We start from the raw sequence: 20,786 nt of genomic DNA, 5'->3' as shown, positions 1-20,786 counted from the left end.
ACAACACCTTGCCCCTTTGTCATCGTCTCATGTCTCCTGTCTCGGCAACAGATAGACGAGTCCAACGCGTTTGGGAACACGGCGCTCCACGTGGCCTGTTTCAACGGTCAGGACGCCGTTGTCAGCGAGCTGATCGACTACGGCGCCAACGTCAGCCAGCCCAACAACAAGGGCTTCACCCCGCTGCACTTCGCCGCCGCGTCCACACACGGCGCGCTCTGTCTGGAGTTCCTGGTCAACAACGGGGCCGAAGTCAACGTGCAGGTTTGTTCACCACGAACCCTGCAGGAAGGAGACTTTCTCACATGAAGAACAACAAAGCATCAGGCCCAAGCATTAATAACGAACCCGAATCCTTCTCCTCTCCCGTCGTCAGAGTCGCGATGGCAAGAGTCCTCTTCACATGACAGCGGTTCACGGACGCTTCACCCGCTCCCAGACCCTCATCCAGAACGGTGAGTCTCAACCTCGTTCTCGTGGTTGCGTTCTGCAAATTCGTCTCTAAATGATCACATTTGATTTTCAGGCGGCGAGATCGACAGCGTGGACAAGGACGGGAACACGCCGCTCCACATTGCGGCCCGCTATGGCCACGAGCTCCTCATCAACACGCTCATCACAAGCGGAGCAGACTGCACCAGGTGAGGCCATCGCCCCTTTGGAAGTTATTACAACGGCATTGTGCTGGATGAAAGAGACCAATGTTTTCTCCCTGCGTGTTTCTCTGAAGGCGAGGAATCCACGGCATGTTTCCTCTGCACCTGGCTGCCCTGAACGCTCACGCTGACTGCTGCAGAAAGCTGCTGTCCTCAGGTAACTCAATCCCACGCAGCGGGGTGTGGACTTGGAGAAGTTCACACTCATGCAACCCCCCCCCCACCATGATCTGACACCTCAGTGTCAAAAGCTGTAAGACAACGGACGCTTTTGTTGCGTTTCGCATGTAAAAGCCACTCAAAAGTAAAGTCAAATATCTTAAAATAAACTAAACATCCATACAGGGTGGTGTTAAGTGGGCTTTTCCTGGTTGAAACTGAATACGCGAAGAACTGATTCCTCTTAAAAACAAGGTCTTCCTGGATATTTAGTGTCGGTGTCGGTGTTTGAGTGTATATAACTTCTGCTTTCATGTATTATGTAAAGATTTATGCAACCCAGCCTTCCAGATGTTGGCTAATCAAAAGCAGGTTGAAGCAGGCTGATTTGGAGGATTTTGGGGGATGGGGGGGGCGCCTTAAAGAGGCAGGAGCTAAAACGGCTCAATTTTAGAGATATAACATTATAGTTGTTGTAGGTAGCAGCAGTAGTAGTAGTATTTATGTCATATGCAGAGCACTCAGAAATCCAACTTTTCAAAGAGGTCTATAAATGCACCTTAACAGATTTCTGAGAGGGAATTTTTTTTCCGCTCAGTAAACAGCAGTTTTTTTTTAAGCAAAGCCGTGCTTTCATGGATGCGTCACTGTGAAGGAGTATCTTTGAACCCCGGATATTAGCGTGTTGGCTGTGAGGTCACCGGTGTTTCCTGCCGGGGCTGCATGTGACATCATCAGCTACGAATACAACATCCCAAAACATTAAAGTCCCTTATTTTTCTTAATTATTTATTTGCATTGCAACAGTAAAAAAAATCCCTTCAGGGTTTGATAAAGTATCAGTCAGTTTTTTTTTTTTTCACCGACAACCAGAATAGGAACGTATATATTCACGAACCAGAACCAAACTCCCTGAAAATCGCCGCTGCGGCGATAGCGAAGACTGAGAGGCTAAAAACTGATTGATTGAGTTGCTATTTATCATTCCAACAAAAATAACTGGAATCAGCAGGTCAGACTGTTATTTCACCTGGAATTCATGTGAACAATTGAAATCAGTGCGTTTCTCATTTATATATTGGAAGATTATATTTTAAAACTTTATTTCTCTCCAGTTTTCATCTTTTTAAACAACCTGCAAATGTAAAAAAGCAAACGTGAGGGAGCGACTTCTGTTTTAGTACGCAAAGCTTCAGATAAACCAAATTCAAACCGCCCTCCCAGCGGTGTCTGTCTGCAGATATCCAACCAACATTTCTCTTTTGCACGCTTCACACGTGCTACGTGATGATTCAGGATGTTTTTACGGTCATGCGTATTACTTAGATACATTCTTCTCCGGTGTTTTTCTTTCTCACAACTAAACTACTGAGACGTTAAATAGGAGCGCGAGTAGAGGGACGACGACGCCAACCCCTCCCTGGGTAGAAATGCAGATAATTTGATAATTTAGCTCACTGAACTGCTCCGCTCATGTGGATCTGCTGGATTCCTGAAGGGAACAACAAAGAAGTCCTTTACATGCGCTGCAGCCCCGGGCAGCTGCAGAGCAGCAGCTGGACGTATTTGTCGCCGTCAGATCCAGAGCTTAAAGTCCCTGTTTCACTGTTCAGTGTGGGGAGCAGCCTCCTCACACTCCAGCGGCCACCACCTGCTGGTAATGTGAGCAAAAGCTCGTCACTGACCGTTTGGAGTTCTTGAAGCATTGGTGCTCGTCTGACCCTTTACTCTGTAAAAGGACCAAACACTGTAAACGGTCTTAAAGTGTTATTTTATCATTTTAGTTTCCACAAGCCAGTGTTTTCATGGTGAACAGGGAGGGTTGTGACAGGAAGGGCGTCTAATGTCAAAGCTGTTTGAGTTGGGGGGGTCCAGGTTAGCTTGCGGTACAAACCAAAACAAAACCAGATAACTGTGTTTCTGTGCAAGAAGAACTGAATAGAACAAAGTTCTCCTCTTTTTTGTCTTTTTTCTGATCGATCTCAGATTTTACAACTTTTTTTTCCAAAGAATTGAAATGTTTAGAAGCTCAAAATAGTCTTTTGAGATGTTGACGTTTCTGTGGAACATACTAAGACATCAAAGATACAATTGTTTTTCTTGAAAAAGAGCAGATGTTCCTCATTCTGTACCAAAGAAGTCAAACACATTTAGAGAACTGGATTCTTCTGATTCTTCTCCGACTGTCTCGAAGTCTCACGTGTGGCTCTCTGTGTTTGTGACTACAGCTTTTACCTGTCCGTGTGTTCCTGTGCATGTGTGATCACTTGTTTTCCCTCCACCTGTTGCACTAACACCTGTCTCTTTCTCCATGTCCACCTCCTCCTCTTCCTGCCCTCGTCTCTCTTGTCCTGCCTTCCTCCCCGTCTCCTGCGCTGCCCCCCTCAGGTCGGAGGTTTAGCATAATGTGTAACGACTCGGTACTGTCCGCAGGCTTCCAGATAGACACCCCGGACAGCCTCGGGAGGACGTGCCTACATGCCGCCGCCGCCGGAGGGTGAGTTAGTTCCACGTTTGATTTGCAACCAGAAAATAAACTCTTTTACAAGTCATGACCCCCCAGGATAGCCAAGAACTTGGTCTACGATCCATTACCTCATGGGAGATAGTGTCTCAGGGCTCTGCTCTGGGGCCTCTAGATCTGATCGTGGGAACAAGAATGCTTCATTACATGAAAAACACAGCGGCCAACGCTGAGCATCGTCCTCTGTGATGCAGATACAGCGTCTCCCGTCAGCGTCTTGAATTCTGACAACCCAGAAATTACCTTACGACCCGTTTGTGGTTCCTGATTCCTGAGTTGAGAGTGAATTGTTTTTTAGTTTTTGTTGTTTATTTAATTGTTTTTTTTTTAATCCACAGTGTGACAGCTGCTTTGATCTTTCTGTTCTCTACTCCACAGAAATGTGGACTGCGTGAAGCTTCTCCTGAGCAGCGGGGGGGAACACAACAGGAGAGACAACTGTGGCAGGTCTGTGCTCTGTTTGTAGTTGTTGACACGAGTGTCTCCAGAGAGACATATTTTGAACAAAAGTAAAGTTTTTCAGTGCTTGAGAGTATATTTAAATCCGTTAAAGTAAATACAGACTCGTAAACTTGGACTTGAACAGCTGTCGCTTTGTTTAGGCCTGAAAACAGGTTCCAGGATTTAAAGACAGCTGTGACATCTCAGAGTCCGAACTGGGGTAGGGAAACAAGTGTGGAGATTTAAAACCTCTAAAACTGGCTGCTGTGGACAAAAAAAAGCTGTAAAGGCCTTTTGAGAAAGGGAGCTGTTGTACTGTATCCCTGTGGCGTTTCACTAAGACGTGATAAACATTTCATTAAAGCCACCGGGGATTGTTTCAGCTTTAAAATTCTTATAACTTGAAAATTATTAATTAGAAGTGTTCCCATATGTATTTTTCCATCAAAGCAGCTGACAACTCGACTTTAATGTGTTTAGGTAAATGTTTACAGGAGGATGTGCGATCGTCAGTTGCAGCAGCAGCTAAAAATCACCACAATCTAAATGATTTACGTGGAAAAAACAAAACAGAACGTTGCTTACTTTTAATGCAGCGCTGCTCATATTCACTGCATTACTTTCACTAAAAGCTTTTTACGGAGATCTGTAGTTTGTGTTTTCCTGGTGATCTGCTGATCGGACATCCGTCTTCCGTGTCATCTCCCAGGACGCCCCTCCATTATGCAGCCGCCAGCCGTCACTACCAATGTCTGGAGACTCTGGTGGCTTGTGGCACCGCCATCAACGCCACTGACCAGTGGGGGCGCTCGGCCTTGCACTATGCAGCCGCCTCAGACCTGGAGAAGAGGTATGATGTACACAGTCACTGAAACAAGATATCTTGCAGTCATTTCTCGTGTCTTCTCGTGGTTATTTGGTTTCGGGAAGCAGAGGCAGGCCTTCTTGTCCACTTCATATTCTCAGATGCATCTTCTGAGTATTCTGACATTTGAAAGAGTAGGCTTTCTTAATTGTTTCATGACAATTACTTTACAATTCCTTTTGAAAACATAAATATTTTACCTGTTACTTAGATTTATTTTTATAAAACCATTTTGGATATCAGAGAGTGGGAGCTATTGGATTCATAAAACATCAGAATTGGAAGTATAAATAACACTGTCATCAGCATAAGGATGAATTAAGCAATGTACATTTATCGTTGGCTAATCATTAATGAAAATAGGATAAAAAGAAGGGGTCCAGGAGTGGAACCTTGTGGAACACCCTTACATTAAGCACTGCTATTAAACATTAAACCACAGTAAGGCATTTTAAAAGAATCTGTGGTCTACCATGTCATAAACCTGAAGAAATCAATAAATGCAGCAGTGAGTGAGCCGTTCAACGAAGCAGCTATGAGGCGACATTTCAAAGGTTTGCTTGAAATTCTGAAGTAAATGCTTCTTTTTTTCCTGAACATTATCATTGTGACGGCTTTTATAGCTGATTATTGTGGTCAACCTCCCTAACTGTTGGCTAACTACTGTTAGCTAACTGTCAGGGGCCATAAAAAAGATGATTGTTGGATTAACACAGGCCCATTCACTCTGGCGCTGATTTTCAATATTTGTGTTGATGATAAGTCAAAGTCTTACAATTTAAAATCAGGTTAACAGTCGAAATGTTTTATCAGGAAAATGTGCTTCATGTGCTGAAGGATTACAGTACCAGACTGTTGAGGTCATGAGTAATTGCTTTGACTGGATATGGCTGGAGACGAGCCTCGGACTACCCAGCATAACTCTCAGGTCACAAGATAAACCTGATGGATGCAAAAGAACTTATGCTTACAACAAGAAAAGTCACCCAGAGCCTCCTTTGTTACTGACGACACGGTTGAGCGAGGAGGAGCACATCTGCTCTCAGATCTCGGGTCAGCATCCTCCTGTTGCTGCAGATAGAAACCAGATGGCTCATGCCTCTTCGTTTCCAGGGTAACCACAGGTGATGGTGACGTAGCGTTAGTTGTGCTCGACCTCCGGGTTTACATCCAGCGCCTGGAATGTTATGTTTGTAGCTCCTTACTCGGTAGCATAGCATTCTTACCCTCTCTTTATCCCTCCCAAACCCCCACAGGCGCCGTGTTGCCCTGGAGCCCGAGAGCGAAGGAGTTCAAGCAGAGAGAGAGAAAGAGGCAGCGCTGTAAGTCCACCAGGAGATACAGAAACACATCTGGACCAGACCTGGGCCCAACTCCACTAACAGGAATAATAACTAACCAATTCATATTTTTAAATCTTCAACACGTCCTGAATGTGAACAAATATTCCTTCAGAAACATGGTGCTTTAATTAAAACGAGCAGTTCTTTATAGTTTAGGATAGAATAGAACAACCCCTGTGAGAAGACTAAAATAAACAGGATGAAATTAAAAAAAAAAAGTGTACTAATAAGATAATATCTCTTTGGTGTTGATAAAGTATTTCTAGATCAAATAAATTACCTGGCGGGGGTCTTTCTGTGTGGAGAAACATGCGTAGTAGGTTAATGGATGATTATAAATTACCCGTAGGTGTGAGTGTGAGTGTGCCTGGTTGTCTAGCTGTATACAGTATGTGGCCTGCGATGGACTGGCGACCTGTCCAGGGTGTAACCCCTGCCTCTCACCTGTGATTAGCTGGGATAGGCTCCAGCAGACCCCCGTGACCCTGAAAAGGATAAAGCGGGTATAGATAATGGATGGATGGAATAAATGACTTAAGAAAAAGGAAATTAATTGGATGAAACAGGGTGATGCGATAATTTTTTCACTGTTGTGATGAAACATCTATAAGTAAAAACATAAACCAGATGGAAGTCGGCTGTGTGACGAGCCTCTTGATGACGTTGCAGATGTCTGGAGTTCCTGCTTCAGAGCGGCGCGACGGCCTCGCTCAAGGACAACCAGGGCTACAGTCCCGTCCACTACGCTGCGGCCTTCGGACATCGCCACTGCCTGGAACTGGTCAGTTAACGTGCACGCACAGACTTTAAAGCTATGCTATGTGGCAGATTCACCTCTGACCACCTGGGGACAGCATATCCCAATAAAATGATTATGGCAGGGCCATGAAGCAGCCCTCTAGTGGGACAAAGTTTTATTTCAAGGTTTGCCGGACCGTCCGTCCTCATTACCACATCAGTGTTGGGAGCTCCCATGAGGTCAGAAGTGGTGTTGCTGCATAGAAAAATCAGGAATCTCTGCTTCTCAATAACTTCAACCAGCACAATTAAACCATCATTTAGACCAAATCCTTAAAAAGAATAGGTTTTCACAGCATTTTATTGTAACTTGCAGCTGCTGGACAGAGATGACGGTCACCAGGACGACCCCGAGTCTCCGAGCGCCCGGAGCCCTCTGCACCTCGCCGTGAGTCAGAAACACCAACAACGAGAACGAGACATTTATCTGCACGGTTGTTTTTCTTTGGGGGGGCAGCAGTGCAGCAGTGCTGATATAAAACCTGACTTCAGCTGGAGTAGCAGCTTTAACTTTAATGGTGGTGGACAGATCCTGTTTTTCTTAATTAACGCAGATATTTTATTAGATTTATTTTCATTTTTTATTCAATCATGTTTAGCATACTGTTTTTTAGGATTAGAGTTATTTTTCTAACAACGCAAAGACTTAAAGGACGCATCAAAGACTAAACTGCTCAGCTGTTAAAGATGGCTGGTGTCTCTGCAGGCGTACCACGGCCACGCTCAGGCTCTGGAGGTGCTGCTGCAGGGGGAGAGGGACGTGGACCAGGGGGACGAGTTGGGGAGGACGTCTCTGGCCCTGGCCGCCCTGAGGGGCCACACCGACTGCGTTCACACCCTCCTCAGCCAGGGGGCATCGCCTCACTCCACCGAACAGCAGTACGGACGCACACCTGTGCACCTGGCAGGTGGGCGGTTTTTGTCTGTGCATCCCAACAATACCTCCCCTTTCATTTAAATCCACTCTGCCTGGACACGGTTGGATTCATGTGCTACTTGTGCTCAGGGCTGCAAAGTTCTGGGAACTTTCAAAGTTGGAAATCTCCCATCTCCCGGTCGTCCAGGTAGAGCCGAGGTAGTTTCCAGCAGACACCCATGACCTTGGAAAAGAATACTAGAATAATAGATGACTTGATTAAACTTTCCAGTAGACTCAAAACTGAAAACAGTTGAGCAGAGTAATAAGTAAATAGATATACCCAGGGTGCGATTTGTGAAAAAACCAGAGGGGGGGGGGTAATTTTGAGAAATATTTTTATTCAGATAAATTACCACACAACAGCGGTCCAACAGTATAGGCTATATGAAAACGTGTTTCTTGTGTAAACCTTACACTTAAGCTACATAACGTAGGCGGTAGGCCTATTTTGAACATGAACTGAACCACTACATTTGCAGAAATATTTTCTCCTAATATTGTTTTTAAATGTGCCAAATAAATAAACAAAATTAATATTTTTTTAATCTTTAAAATATATCTTTTTCGATATCAGTTTAACAGAAAACATGGGAGCTTTCCTCAGCTGGGGAGATACTGCTGTCCACCATCCGATCAGCAATGTCACATCTTGTTTCATCTTCTGTCGCATTTTTTCTCTGGATTTTTGGTTGTGATCCTGTAAAATATGAGGATTCTTTTCAGTTTTTCATTCATTTGACTGACTGTATCTTTTATTTTGGCGGGCCAGAAGTCGGACTTTTGGAATGCAAGAAAATCCGGTTGATTTTCAAAATAAAACTGCTTTCTGTGGGCGCGATGGCTCTGACTCGCTCCCGGTATCAAAATCACAGCACAAGCAGAATGAACACGGACTCTGTGTATTTAGGTTGTTATTACTTGTTAATTACGATGTAATGGTGAAAATACTTTGGGTGGGGGGGATACATTTCTTCACCACCGAGGATAAAAATAATTCAGCAGGCCAATCAGAAAGGATGCCTGGGATTAGCTGAGGTGTTAAAACACACGGAGTGCGTTGCGGTCGCCGTGACAACAGCCTGGGATGATAGGGTCAAGAAAATGTGTGTGATGAAGTATTTGCAGCACATGCACGCTGCACTTATCTGCTAAATGTGGGTCAGCACTTCTGCTCCAGTTTAACATCATTGTCTGAAGAACGGTTGTGGCGTTGAACTCGGCAGCCCTGGGGGTCGCTGATCCGGGTCCCAGAACCCGACCACATCAACGTAACGGAGCTCATCATCTCATCGGGTCTAACGGTAATGATTATTTCCTCCTGGAGCTGAACGCTCTCATTCTTTCACCAACGCACACTCAAGCGCAGCAAACTAAAACGTGATTGAAAGGAGCTTTCTTAAAATGTAGCTACATCCCATCGTTGGCTGCTCATGTGGCCGGATCCTTTCGGGCCCAAGTCCTTCTGTTTTTATTCTTCCAGCAACGAGTGTCTAGGAGCTGGTTGTTTGTGTACTGCTCACATTTGACTTCCTTTCTTCAGCAGTGACGTAACCGGAGGCCGAGCTCACTGAGCTCATGTGTCGTCTTACGATCTGTGAATAAAAATATCCGCTGCTGTTTGTGTTTTCTCTCTGGCCAGTGATGAACGGCCATACGACGTGCGTGCGCCTCCTGCTGGACGAGTCGGAGGGTTCAGACCTTCTGGATGCTGCGGACTCTCAGGGACAGTGAGTCACGCGTCTCCACACCTCCCGTTTGCTGCCGCCATGACTTTCTCTCTGTCAGCATCTTAAATAGGAAGCTTGGTCTTGTCTGCAGGACTCCTCTGATGCTGGCGGTGGCAGGAGGCCACGTTGATGCCGTGTCGCTGCTGCTGGAGAGGGAAGCCAGCGTCAACGGGGCGGATAATAACGGCCTGACTGCGCTGCATCTCGGGGTGAGCATCCCGCCGCCACGCGGGAGGGGGGGGCGGAGAGCTGACACCTGTGATATTCACGTCCAGTTGTCTGTCCCAGCTGCTGTGCGGTCAGGAGGAGTGTGTCCAGTGTCTGCTGGAGCAGGAGGCCTCGGTTCTGGTGGGCGACTCCCGGGGTCGCACGGCCATCCACCTGGCGGCCGCCCGAGGCCACGCGTCCTGGCTGAGCGAGTTGCTGAGCATCGCCTGCTCCGAGCCGTCGTCTCTGCCGCCCCTGAGAGACAGCAGTGGCTACACGCCGCTGCACTGGGCCTGCTACTACGGTCAGTCACCCCACAGGACACCAGACGGGCTCATTTCATGCATTTACATGTACGTCTGCCACATCTGTCTGGACAGACCCCCAACCACTTCCTAAGGACATCCCTTACTTAGTTTGGACATTTGACCCGTTTCTGTCTCTAAGGATCATGGCCTTAAGGTTGGAGGTGGTCGACCTCATTCCAGGAGCTTTACACTCAGAGCTCTCTGCTCAGTTAGACGTGCCTCTAGGCCAACTGAGTATAAAACTCTGAGGTCATAAGCTGCGTCTGCTAGGTACATCCAACCAACTGCTAGGGATTTGGGTGTTTTATTTAACTCCGGCCTTTGTTTTAATGAACAAATTAAGAAAGTTGTCCAATCGTGTTTTTACCAGCTGAAGTTGATTTCCAAAATCAAATCTTTTTTATCTCCTGATAATCTCCACAAAGTTGCCCACGCTTTTATTCTGTGTAGCCTGGATTATTGTAACGCCCTTTACACCAGTATTTCTCAATCATCACTCCACCGCCTTCAGTTGGTACAAAACGCTGCTGCTTGTCTGATCACTGCCTCAAGAAAATTTGGACATATCACTCCAATTCTGTCGTTCACTGGCTTCCTGTTCAATATCGCATTGATTTTTAATTTTTATTGCTGACTTTTAAGGCCCTAAATAACCAAGCCCCTAGTTATTCTAAAGAACTTTTAACCCCCTACCTGCCAGGGCCTCCCTCAGATCAGCAAGTAGTGGCCTTCTGATCATTCATCCAAAAACCACTCAATTAGTTATCAGGGATGTCCTGGTGCCGGGTGAACTTGTTCAAACATAGTTTTTGTAAATAGTAGCGAGTATCAGATGTTCAGCCACTCAGGTTCAGAAGTGTCAACCACAGATTGTTGTTGTCGTCCACATGAGAGTTGAGGTCCTGCAAAAACATCAGCTTCTCTCCTGTGTGTGTGTGTAGGTCACGAGGCATGTGTGGAGGTTTTGCTGGAGCAGAAAGGCTGTCGCTGTATTGACGGGAATCCGTTCACGCCTCTACACTGTGCTGTGTAAGTCTGCGCTCACATTTACTCCTGAGGTTTGTTTTCTTAACCAGTCAGTGAACTTCTGCTTGTGTTCAAACTGTCAGGGTGGATGATCACGAGCCCTGCGCGTCGCTGCTGCTGGAGGCGATGGGATCAGACATCGCTGGCTGCAAAGACGCCAAGGGAAGGTAAGGCGTCGCCACGGAGACGTTGACAGTCCAGTTTGGCCAGTTTGTTGGTCTCCGCTGCATCTTCTGTCATTGCTTTTCTTCCTCTCCTGCAGGACTCCTCTTCACGCCGCTGCGTTTGCAGGTCACATCGACTGCATCCAGCTACTCCTTTCCCACGATGCACCTGTAGACACTGTAGACCAGTCGGGTTGCACTGCACTGATGATGGCAGCTGAAAAGGGTCGGGCCGAGGCTCTCGGTACGGTTTTTATTTAAGTTTATTCCAATTTAAGGAAACAGCAGTGGTTTTTGTTCCTACATGAGCAGTATATTCATGTACGTGCTTCGTTCTCCAGAGGTGCTGTTGACCAACGCCAACCTCAGTCTGACAGACAAAGATGGCAACACGGCGCTGCACCTGGCTTGTAGTAATGTAAGCGTCCACAAGGGGGCAGCCTCCTCCATGATTGTTTGCCCCGGTAATCGCTCCATCTCACCCGTAACGTGTTCCCTTTCTCAGGGAAAGGAAGATTGCGTGTTGTTGATCCTGCAGAAGCTGTCTGACACGCCGCTCATTAACGCCACAAACGCAGCGCTGCAAACGTGAGGCTGGATCAGATATCTTATACTTTCTGTGTCACTGGAATTAACCTTTTGTGGTAGAGAAACGCCGTCATCACTAAAAGGTTGTTTCTCCGGCAGTCCTCTCCACCTGGCGGCTCGGAGCGGCCTGAAGAAGGCGGTGCAGGAGCTGCTGTCCCGCGGAGCCAACGTCCAGACGGTGGACGAGAACGGTAGGATGCAGCCGCTGCTGCAGGCTGGATGTTGTGATCGTCTGCATGAGTGTTCTTCCGTGTTGCAGCATGAACTCAACTTTTTATGTGGTTTCTTCAAAAGTGGTTACTTTTTAAAACAGTTCAACTTCAGCAGAGATAACAGGTGAAGGTTTATAGTTTATAGTTTTATTTGGATCCCCATTAGCTGCAGCAAAACCGCAGCTATTCTTCCTGGGGTCCGACACATAATATACAATACAAGACAAAAATTAAAAGCAAACCTAAAGAGGTAGTAGAAGAAAAAGAAAAGAAACAGGAAAAAAAAAAGGAAAAAAAAAAGGAAATTCTACTACAAAATATAAATATATAAAGGTGACGGAGGGAGCTGCTGTTAGCCCATCGTGACTTCTTCATTAATGTAATTACACACACATTATTTGTTCATATGAGTTATATGAATACAAAAATAACACATTTATCAAATAATCTATTGAAGAATGAGATATCACTAGAACAATCTTGCCCATCATTTTAGGCAAAAAAGATCAAAAGTACATTTTATATCAATATATAATAATGTCATTAGTAACTTAAACAAACGGCTTCATGGTTGTTGTTGCACTTCACCCACGGGAGTGATGAATCTCCCCAAACAGAAGAGTGATAGTACTTTTAACAGAAGTATCACTCTGAATCAAAGAGTAACGTAACACTCTTAAGAGTTACATCACTTTGACGAAGTTAAAGTTTTATCTCTGAATCAAAGAGTGAAATGTCGCTTTTAAAGGAGCTTGAGGCCGGATTGTGGCAAGATTTATGAAAAAAATCCGTATACATTTTAAGTTTTCTAGTAATAATGTCAGATTAAGCGTTCCAAACCCAAAAGAATGTTTCCTCTAGTGTATCTCTCCTTTGCCTTGAACAGGCTGTGTGCTGCAAAATGTGCTGCAATTCGGTCCCGAATTTCCCGCGCTGGGCTGCGGATGTGACGTCACATGACGCTGCATGCACGTTCTCCCCGTTCTCCCGTGCCGGCTTCACTGTTGGCTGCAGTACCCCCAACGGCCGTCGTGGTGAAGGGTGGCGCTAGAGAGTCTCATTTCTTAAAAGGAGCCTCATGCTCCTTTAACAGAAGAAGCACGCGTCACCCTGGGGAGATGACGGATGAAGCCGAGATACATTTGTGTCAAAATGATGAGAGAAGTAAGAGCGTTCAACAACGTTGTACGAAGCTTAGAGGCCAGTTGTTCTCGGTGCAGGTGGATGACGACCCGACACGAACTGTGAAAGCAGCTCCAGACCTTTAGGAGCCGAGGAGCTGAAACGTTACTTCATCTCAGTTAGTGAAGGCATCACTGAGGGCAGAAAGGTCCTAATGCAGGGGTCGGCAACCCAAAATGTTGAAAGAGCCATATTGGACCAAAAACGCAAAAAACAAATATGTCTGGAGCCGCAAAAAATGAAAAGTCTTGTATAAGCCTTAGAATGAAGGCAACACATGCTGCATGTAGCTATATTAGTTATAACTGGGGAAAGATTTTTTTTTTTCATTATGCACTTCGAGAATAAAGTCGAAATGTTGAGGAAAAAAGTGGAAATGTCGAGAAAACAGTCGAAATGTCAAGATTAATGTTGAATTACAATCTTGAGAAAAAAGTTGAAATGTTGAGAAAAAAGTCAAAATTTCATGAAAAAAAGTCAAAATTTTGTGAAAAAAAAGTCAAAATTTCGTGAAAAAAAGTCAAAATTTCGTGAAAAAATGTCAAAATTTCATGAAAAAAATTCAAAATTTCGTGAAAAAAAGTCGAAATGTTGAGAAAAAAGTCAAAATTTCGCGAAAAAAAGTCACATTTTTGAAAAAGCTCCAGGAGCCACTAGGGCAGCGCTAAAGGGCCGCAGGTTGCCGACCCCTGTCCTAATGGGTTCAATCCTCTCTGCTTTCTCTGTGCCATTATAGACGAGTTCAGTGATGAGGTGGAGAATGTTTTCTTGAAGGTTCTGCTGTGTTCTTGGAGAACCACCTTCAGCCCTCTGAGATTCTTGTTGTGATCGTCCTCGTGTTCCTTCGTCTCCGTTCAACTGTCAGCTGGCTGAAACTAACGGAATGCTGCTCCGTTCTCTGTCCTCTGCTTTGCCTCCCCTGCTGCCCCCCTGTCCACGTCTCCTCCTCCCCGTCTTCTGTCTTTCTGTCTCAGGTCTGACGCCTGCTCTGGCTTGTGCTCCTAGCAGAGAGGTGGCTGACTGTCTGGCTCTCATTCTGGCTACCATGATGCCTTTCTGCTCCCCTTGCAGCTCCGGGGCTCCCTCCCCAGGCTCCCTGCTGAGGCAGCTGCCCCACCAGGGGGGTAAAGGCTCGGCCCCTCGGGGGCCACGCAGTCCCAGGAACCCCTCGGGGCCCTCCAGCGAGGGAACCACTGAAAATGACTCCGAGGACTCAGAAACCTTCTGATCGCCCGCCCAAGCAGACTCTCCCATTACCTCGAACTGCTCTCTCTCTCTTACACACACCAACAGACACACACACACACACCCGCCTCTTAGAGGGACGAGGTTTCCCTGCACGCTCCTTGAAGCAGAACAGAGGTTTGCAGTGACGGAGCCCCGAACGTTCAATATTAAATAAATGAGTGTTATTTCCTCTTAATTTTCATAACAACGCCACCCCCCCCCACTGTCTGCTGAGACTTGGATGCTTTTTATTTCTCAGCCTGTGGAAAAAACAAAAACATTATAGGAATGAAAACAGTGAGTTGCTTGGATAAAAACTTTTAATTTAACTTTTTAATGTTATTTAAAGGGAGGGTAAGCGATTCTTTGTACCTAAACCAAAACAGTTTTCGTCGTATTCAGTGAAAACCTGGATGACGTTGTTGGGGTCAGGAGGGAGGAGCTGGCTCAGATAGCAACATGCGTTATCACTTACCCTGCCTTTAATGCCCTTGAGCATAGTACGACATTTAAAGATATTCAGCTTCATGTGGGGAGAGAGAAACTAGCAAAAGTCTCAAGTAAAAACAGGAAATATTTATTTTCAATCATTTAATTATTTAAAAAAAAAAAGCCACTATGTGGTTTATTATATTTTTAATAACCAAAACTCAATAAACGCCAGAAACAGTAAAAACGGAAAAAAAATAGTATGTTCCAGTTTTATAACAGTTGTTGAACAAATCATGTCCGATGTTCAGACCTTTTGGGGACAAAAACCTTGGATGGGAAATGTAAAATGTTACATATATGTTACAGCGTATGAAAGGTCCTAAACTTCTGAGGGTTTTTCAGTCTTTGCAGCTTAAAAGTTACATAAAAATACACAGAAAAGAGTATAATGATTTATAAAATTTTACAATATTAATCCAGTTATGAAAATTAATATTTAAATAACACCCGATGAGTTTTTGAGAGTTTTTTTTTTTTACCTCATAAAAGGTCTTTAATGAGTTAAACATTGAACCTTCGGGGCTCCATGTGCTGCTGCAGCTTCTGCACCTCTGTGGACCACGGACCCCCACGGCCCCCCACAGACCCCACGGGCTCCCACGGACCCCCACGCTCCACAGAGAAGAAGAGCAGGACCTGGGCCCGGTCCGGTCCAGAAGCGCATGTGTTCCTCTGCACCACGGTCCGTTCTTCCCACTCACGGGTGCTCAAATCCAAACCGACCTCGGTACTCGGCGTCTGCGCGGCAACAGCGCCTCGCGCCTCCCGGACGCCAGTTTTCTTTCAAAAAGCCATTTCTAACTGTTTGTATAAAATGAAGCAGACTATTAAGAAAGAAAAGTGTAATTTTAAACTTTTAATGATTTTTTTTTTTTTTGTTTTTTTTTTCTCTTTTCCCCCTCTTTTTTTTTTTTTTTAATGCTCGTCCTTGAACCAAATGTTTGGCGTCCATGTGTAAGTAACAGACGTGCACTGAAGTGTCACGTCAACAGGTACTTTTTTTAATAGTTTGGACATCTGAAGCACAAGTTTGGAGTTTGCTGTTGGGCTCAATGAAACCTGGCTGGAATGTGAACTGTACAGCGTCGTAGTCTAGATGTGGACCAGGCGCCGCCGCGCCGCCGGTACGTCTCAGCTCCCTCAACAGGGTCAGATCAGATCTTCATAATAACAGGACGACCTCAGACACTCCCATTAAATACGTTGTTTACATTTGTGCCATCACTTTACCTTCAAAAGGCCAATTTAATGGTGCAACTAGAGATACATTGATTGATTGATTAATTGATTGATAACTGAAGGTGACCTTTTCCCCCTGGTAATTTGATCACCAGGAAGCATGTCCGATGTTTTTTATTGAAAGAATCCATTACATCCATTATCCAGAGCTGCTTCCTCGTATTAAAGTTTCTTTGGGGGGGGAAGGGTCGACGGATCGGCACTTATAGATGAATAACCACGACCACCAAGCTGTACCGAGGATTTTATAACCTTGTGTACAGAAAGGACCCTTTGCACAGGCGTCTCCGTCCCGCCAGCCGTCCTCTGGAAGTACGTCTGTACAGGCGCTCATCGCCTCGTCGTCCACTGAGATAAATCGGTACTTGGATGTTTATGTCAAAACTACTTCAGTTTGTGTGTCACCTAAATATTTGGAGTCTTTTCAGAGGCTTCAAATAGCAATTTACAGTATTTTTACATAGTTCCAGTGCGCAGATGGCCCGACGGAGGGTTTCTTTTAACGCCAGAATGTTCCTTTAAACCAACACTGACTTATTATCTAACAAAGGATAAGAACCTAAAAAATAATATTATTAGATGTTGATTTTTTCAAAATAACAACAAAAACCAGCTTAAAGAAGAAGACATTAGAGACTACAAAACTGTTCACATTTAGTCTTGTAGGCTTTGATCTACCAAACTATTTCTGTATTTATGAGGAAATAATCAGCACAAACAGGCCAACAGGGTATTTTCTCAAACACATTCCTGCTCCGTCTACAGAGCTCCGTGTTGTCAGTTAACCAAAACCCCATTATCGTACAGATAACCCAAAACGAGCGTGATTTCGCAAAAATGATCGCATGCCACAAATGAATCTTATTCCAAATTAGACTAATAGTGAATAATAGTCATGAACAATACTCACTTTTTGAGAGGTATTGCTTGTACAGAGGTCAAAATGATCGTACAAATACGATAATGATCGTATATCTGGCAACAGTGACAGAGGTGGAGCTCGTCCTCTGTCCCGCTGGGCTTTAATCTCCGTCCTCTCCCGTCTGAGCAGAGACATTCAAACTGCCTGGCTGGATCTTGGATCTCCAGGTGAGGGATTTGGGATGTACCTGGTAAGGAACGTGGTGTGTGTGCAGAACGTCCTGCTGGTCATTCATGTTATACTTTTGCAGCCCAGGGTAGCGAAATAAGTTCTCACTGGACAGGCGAACACCTTCCCCGCCTGGACGGCTTTAAATGTCCAATCACAGTGTCTCGATTCTCCAAAAGACCAAAACCTCTCTTGTTTTTAGCTTAGCTCTTTGTGCTATTTATCGTATCTGACATGATGGTACAGAAACTGCCAGCACTTAAATGTAAAGGAACACAGGGCCTTGACCACTGTCCTCCCCCCTTCGTCTGCCTACCAACGATGTGCCATCGTCTCTAACGTGTCCAGTGCCTTGATGTTGACTCTTGGTTTCTTTTATAACATTTACTGTGTTGGTTCAGTTTTTTTTTATTTTTTTTTATTTGTTCTTTATAGGGTCAGTTCACCAAAAACTAAAACAAAATAACAGGCGGGTTTGTCCATGTTTTGAGAAATTCAAATAAGAAAGGAGGATTTTTGCCCTCTGCCTTTGCCTTGATACATGAATGAGATTCCTGTCGATGCTGCTGAGAGGAAAATGAAGTTTCCCTCAACTGAAGTTGGTGAACAAAAACTAGTAAAAACTAGTTTCTGCAAGATATTCTTACACTTCAGCTGTCTTCAGTAAATAGGCTCTTAAACAAGATGTATTGCTCCTTCATTTTAGAAATGCAGTACAACTGTGTTTTGATTGTTAATAATAAACAGAATATTATAGTTTTGGGATCAGAGAAAAAAGATCTATTTGAATTGTTGAACTTGGCTTTTTTAATTGTTTTTATTAGCATTTACTTGTTGAAGCTGGTTTGTGTTTCTAGGTTGAACCAACATGCGTCCGCTGTAGCGGGGAACCTGACCCCGTTATCTCCTTTTAAACCTGCTTCTGAACTGTCGCCATCTGTCCGTTAATTTATATGGTGTCATTTCTGATGTAGATCTGAAAACCTTTCCTTCATGTGTTTTTCTGAACATTTCTGAAGTTTCCAGTCACGTGGTGGATTTGGAACAGAAAAGTTTATGCTGTGTTTGCAAAGTGCAAATAACAGCCAGGTTTTTTTAGTTGTTAAGTAAAGTTGTGCCAGCTGCAAGTGTGGAGGGGAGCTGGAGAATACGTTTATTTCCCAATAGTTGAGCAACGTTAGCATCCAGCCAACCATCCCTAAAGACCTCTAGTTCTTTGCGTTGAACACCAGGGGGCGTGTTTTCATGCGGATTGATTGCGGGAAGTGGAAAAGTTGTGTTCAGTCGGCTCGTGCGCACAAGTCCGTTAGCAGATTAATTCTGGCGGGAACCGCTAATCGGTCCTCGTGAAAGTCTTTTACATGATGTTCTTTACTGTGTTGGAAAAGTTCAACCCGTACGGTGGAATTTGGAGACGGCTTACATGTGTGGACGGTTGGAAACCAGAAAACACATTTTGTTTGTTTGTTTTCTCCCTGGCAGCAACGAGATGGCAATAGCATTTTTAGCAATAGCGTCGCGCAAAACCAAAGAAGTGTACAATCCGTATTTCACACGGATGGACGGAGGGCGAGTGAAAGTTGAATAGGTATTGGGTCACCTTGAGCCGCAACAAGTGGCTAGTCAGCTTGGTAGCATCGGGTTCTACGTATTTTCTGCTTCTAATTCTTTGTCAATTCTTTGAAGATAGATTGCAGCACTGAGGATCTCCAACACTTACATTCTGGTTCCTCTGCTGCTTTGACATGTCTGAGCTACATAAAGGAGGAAAACACAAGGAAACTTTGTGCTGTGAGCTACATCGCTGCAGGAAGGATCCTGCAGTGCCACCTAGTGTTTGGTGGTGTAATTACAGAGCGACACCAACGACTTTTAAACACCAGCATGGATGTAGTAGGTGCTGTACGCTGCTTCTTCATAGAACCATAAATCACGCTCAGTGAAGAAAAGGTTTACTCGTATGAACACGTTTTAACTGAAACTTAAATTACAGATATCTCTAAACTCGGACAAACCGATCCAAAACCATCACGACTTGACGGCATCAAAAGTAATTTGTTTTTGTGTGAACTTCTCCTTTAATCATGTTGAACCTAATGTGAGATGTTATTAATATTGTGTTGAATAATTTTGGAAATACTTTTTTTTTTTTTCTCTCCTTGCAGGTTGGAGATTTTCTTTTGTCTTAATTTATTGTCGACAAATCTCAAGACAAGAGCAGTCGAATGTTGATTAAACTTCCCCCCAAATGAAAACGCATCGACAATGTGACATCAGTTAGACAACAGAACATCTCCATCCTGAGTGGTGACGTGTGTGTGAGTGTGTTTAGCTTTAGGTACTGATGTGAAAACAACAGCTTTGTTCACATAAAGCTTTGTATGAGACTTTCCACGAGACAATGACATGAGGTTGGGTTCAAATGTGGATATTGATAAGATGCTTAACTGAAACCCTGTCGGCTGCCTGAACAGCACACAAACATTAGCAAGCACAGTATTATTATTATTATTATTATTGTTGTTGTTGTTCTACCAGAACGTGAGCCTCAGCAGTCCCGACAATCGTCACGTGTCTCATGATTTTCATACCAGTTCCTGATGCAGTACGACGTGCTGAGGACCATTTGTCTGCTACCCTTCGTTTTATAGAAGCTGTTCAAATAAAACAAAAAGATCTGTTTGGACCTTCTGCTGAGCAGTTTCTTTTATTTCCCCCACACGCAATCCTTTGTTAATAAAGGAGATTGAAAAGTGATCAACGACGCCCGCTGAAACTGTAGCAGAGCCTAATCACTGGAGCTGATCAATCAGAGCTCTGCAGAATCTTGGGGGGGGGGGTCAGTCGCCCCAGATTCAGTTTTTACAGAAAGCACTACTTTGTGGAGGGTGAAATACCTAAAGGATGATTTATGTTTCATCAGAATCAAACATGGGAGCCAGAATACATAGCTGTGGACTACCGCAGGTGGAAGAGCTGCTCAACAGGGGCCGGATTCACCAATATATTCTTAAGAACGATCTTAAGAAATGTCTTAAGATCTAAAATTAAGAAGTTCATAAGAAAGTTCTTAAGTGCAATTCCTCAATATTTTCTTAAGAACTGTCATTTCTTACGAATTTCTTATTTTTCCTACTTCTTAAAATATGTCATTGCATTGCACGCGCCAACAAACAACATTTATACAGTTTGCGTCTTAACTGTCAGTCACTCACTAAACATAGAGAAAGTTAAGAAAAAAGTCAAGAACAAATTTGAGAACTTTTATTTCAAGAATACCATTTATTCTTAAGTTTTTTCTGAAGAAGAAGCTTAAAGGAGCCGTCTGTAAGAAATGTCCAAAACTGGTACTGCAGTCACTTTCAAAATATTGTTGAGCGGCGTGTACCCTCCCCCTCCTCCCCCCGACCAGAGGTTGCCAGGTAGGCTGCAGAATGCAGCAGGAACGTAGGCTGCCATGGCTGCGATAATTAGAGCCGAGCTGGCAACCCGGATGCCGAAACAATACTGACTTGGTGATTGGGAGATAGGTGGAGGGTGGAGCTTCAGAAACAATACTGACTTGGTGATTGGGAGATAGGTGGAGGGTGGAGCTTCAGAAACAATACTGACTTGGTGA

General features: G+C 44.5%; 1 protein-coding gene across 1 annotated transcript in view; it reads left to right on the top strand.

The window, feature by feature from the left end:
• ankrd44 (ankyrin repeat domain 44) overlaps positions 1-19,851 on the top strand; it is a 41,166-nt gene extending 21,315 nt beyond the window's left edge. Inside the window, exons 8-28 of the mRNA XM_061723181.1 lie at positions 52-264; positions 377-455; positions 527-641; positions 731-813; positions 3,249-3,312; positions 3,718-3,786; positions 4,490-4,630; positions 5,902-5,967; positions 6,658-6,769; positions 7,103-7,174; positions 7,493-7,694; positions 9,345-9,432; positions 9,524-9,641; positions 9,721-9,943; positions 10,889-10,976; positions 11,057-11,140; positions 11,236-11,381; positions 11,479-11,555; positions 11,643-11,725; positions 11,825-11,916; positions 14,094-19,851. Of these exons, the coding sequence (XP_061579165.1) occupies positions 52-264; positions 377-455; positions 527-641; positions 731-813; positions 3,249-3,312; positions 3,718-3,786; positions 4,490-4,630; positions 5,902-5,967; positions 6,658-6,769; positions 7,103-7,174; positions 7,493-7,694; positions 9,345-9,432; positions 9,524-9,641; positions 9,721-9,943; positions 10,889-10,976; positions 11,057-11,140; positions 11,236-11,381; positions 11,479-11,555; positions 11,643-11,725; positions 11,825-11,916; positions 14,094-14,347 (2,469 nt within the window). The 3' untranslated portion in view covers positions 14,348-19,851. The remainder of the gene's footprint in view (positions 1-51; positions 265-376; positions 456-526; positions 642-730; positions 814-3,248; positions 3,313-3,717; positions 3,787-4,489; positions 4,631-5,901; positions 5,968-6,657; positions 6,770-7,102; positions 7,175-7,492; positions 7,695-9,344; positions 9,433-9,523; positions 9,642-9,720; positions 9,944-10,888; positions 10,977-11,056; positions 11,141-11,235; positions 11,382-11,478; positions 11,556-11,642; positions 11,726-11,824; positions 11,917-14,093) is intronic.
• The last annotated feature ends 935 nt before the right edge of the window (positions 19,852-20,786 follow it).

This window comes from Cololabis saira, chromosome 6, assembly GCF_033807715.1.
Source record: "Cololabis saira isolate AMF1-May2022 chromosome 6, fColSai1.1, whole genome shotgun sequence".
Classification (NCBI taxonomy): domain Eukaryota; kingdom Metazoa; phylum Chordata; class Actinopteri; order Beloniformes; family Belonidae; genus Cololabis; species Cololabis saira.
The sequence above is the reverse complement of the archived record's forward strand: the minus strand, read 5'-3'. Positions and strand labels throughout refer to the sequence as shown.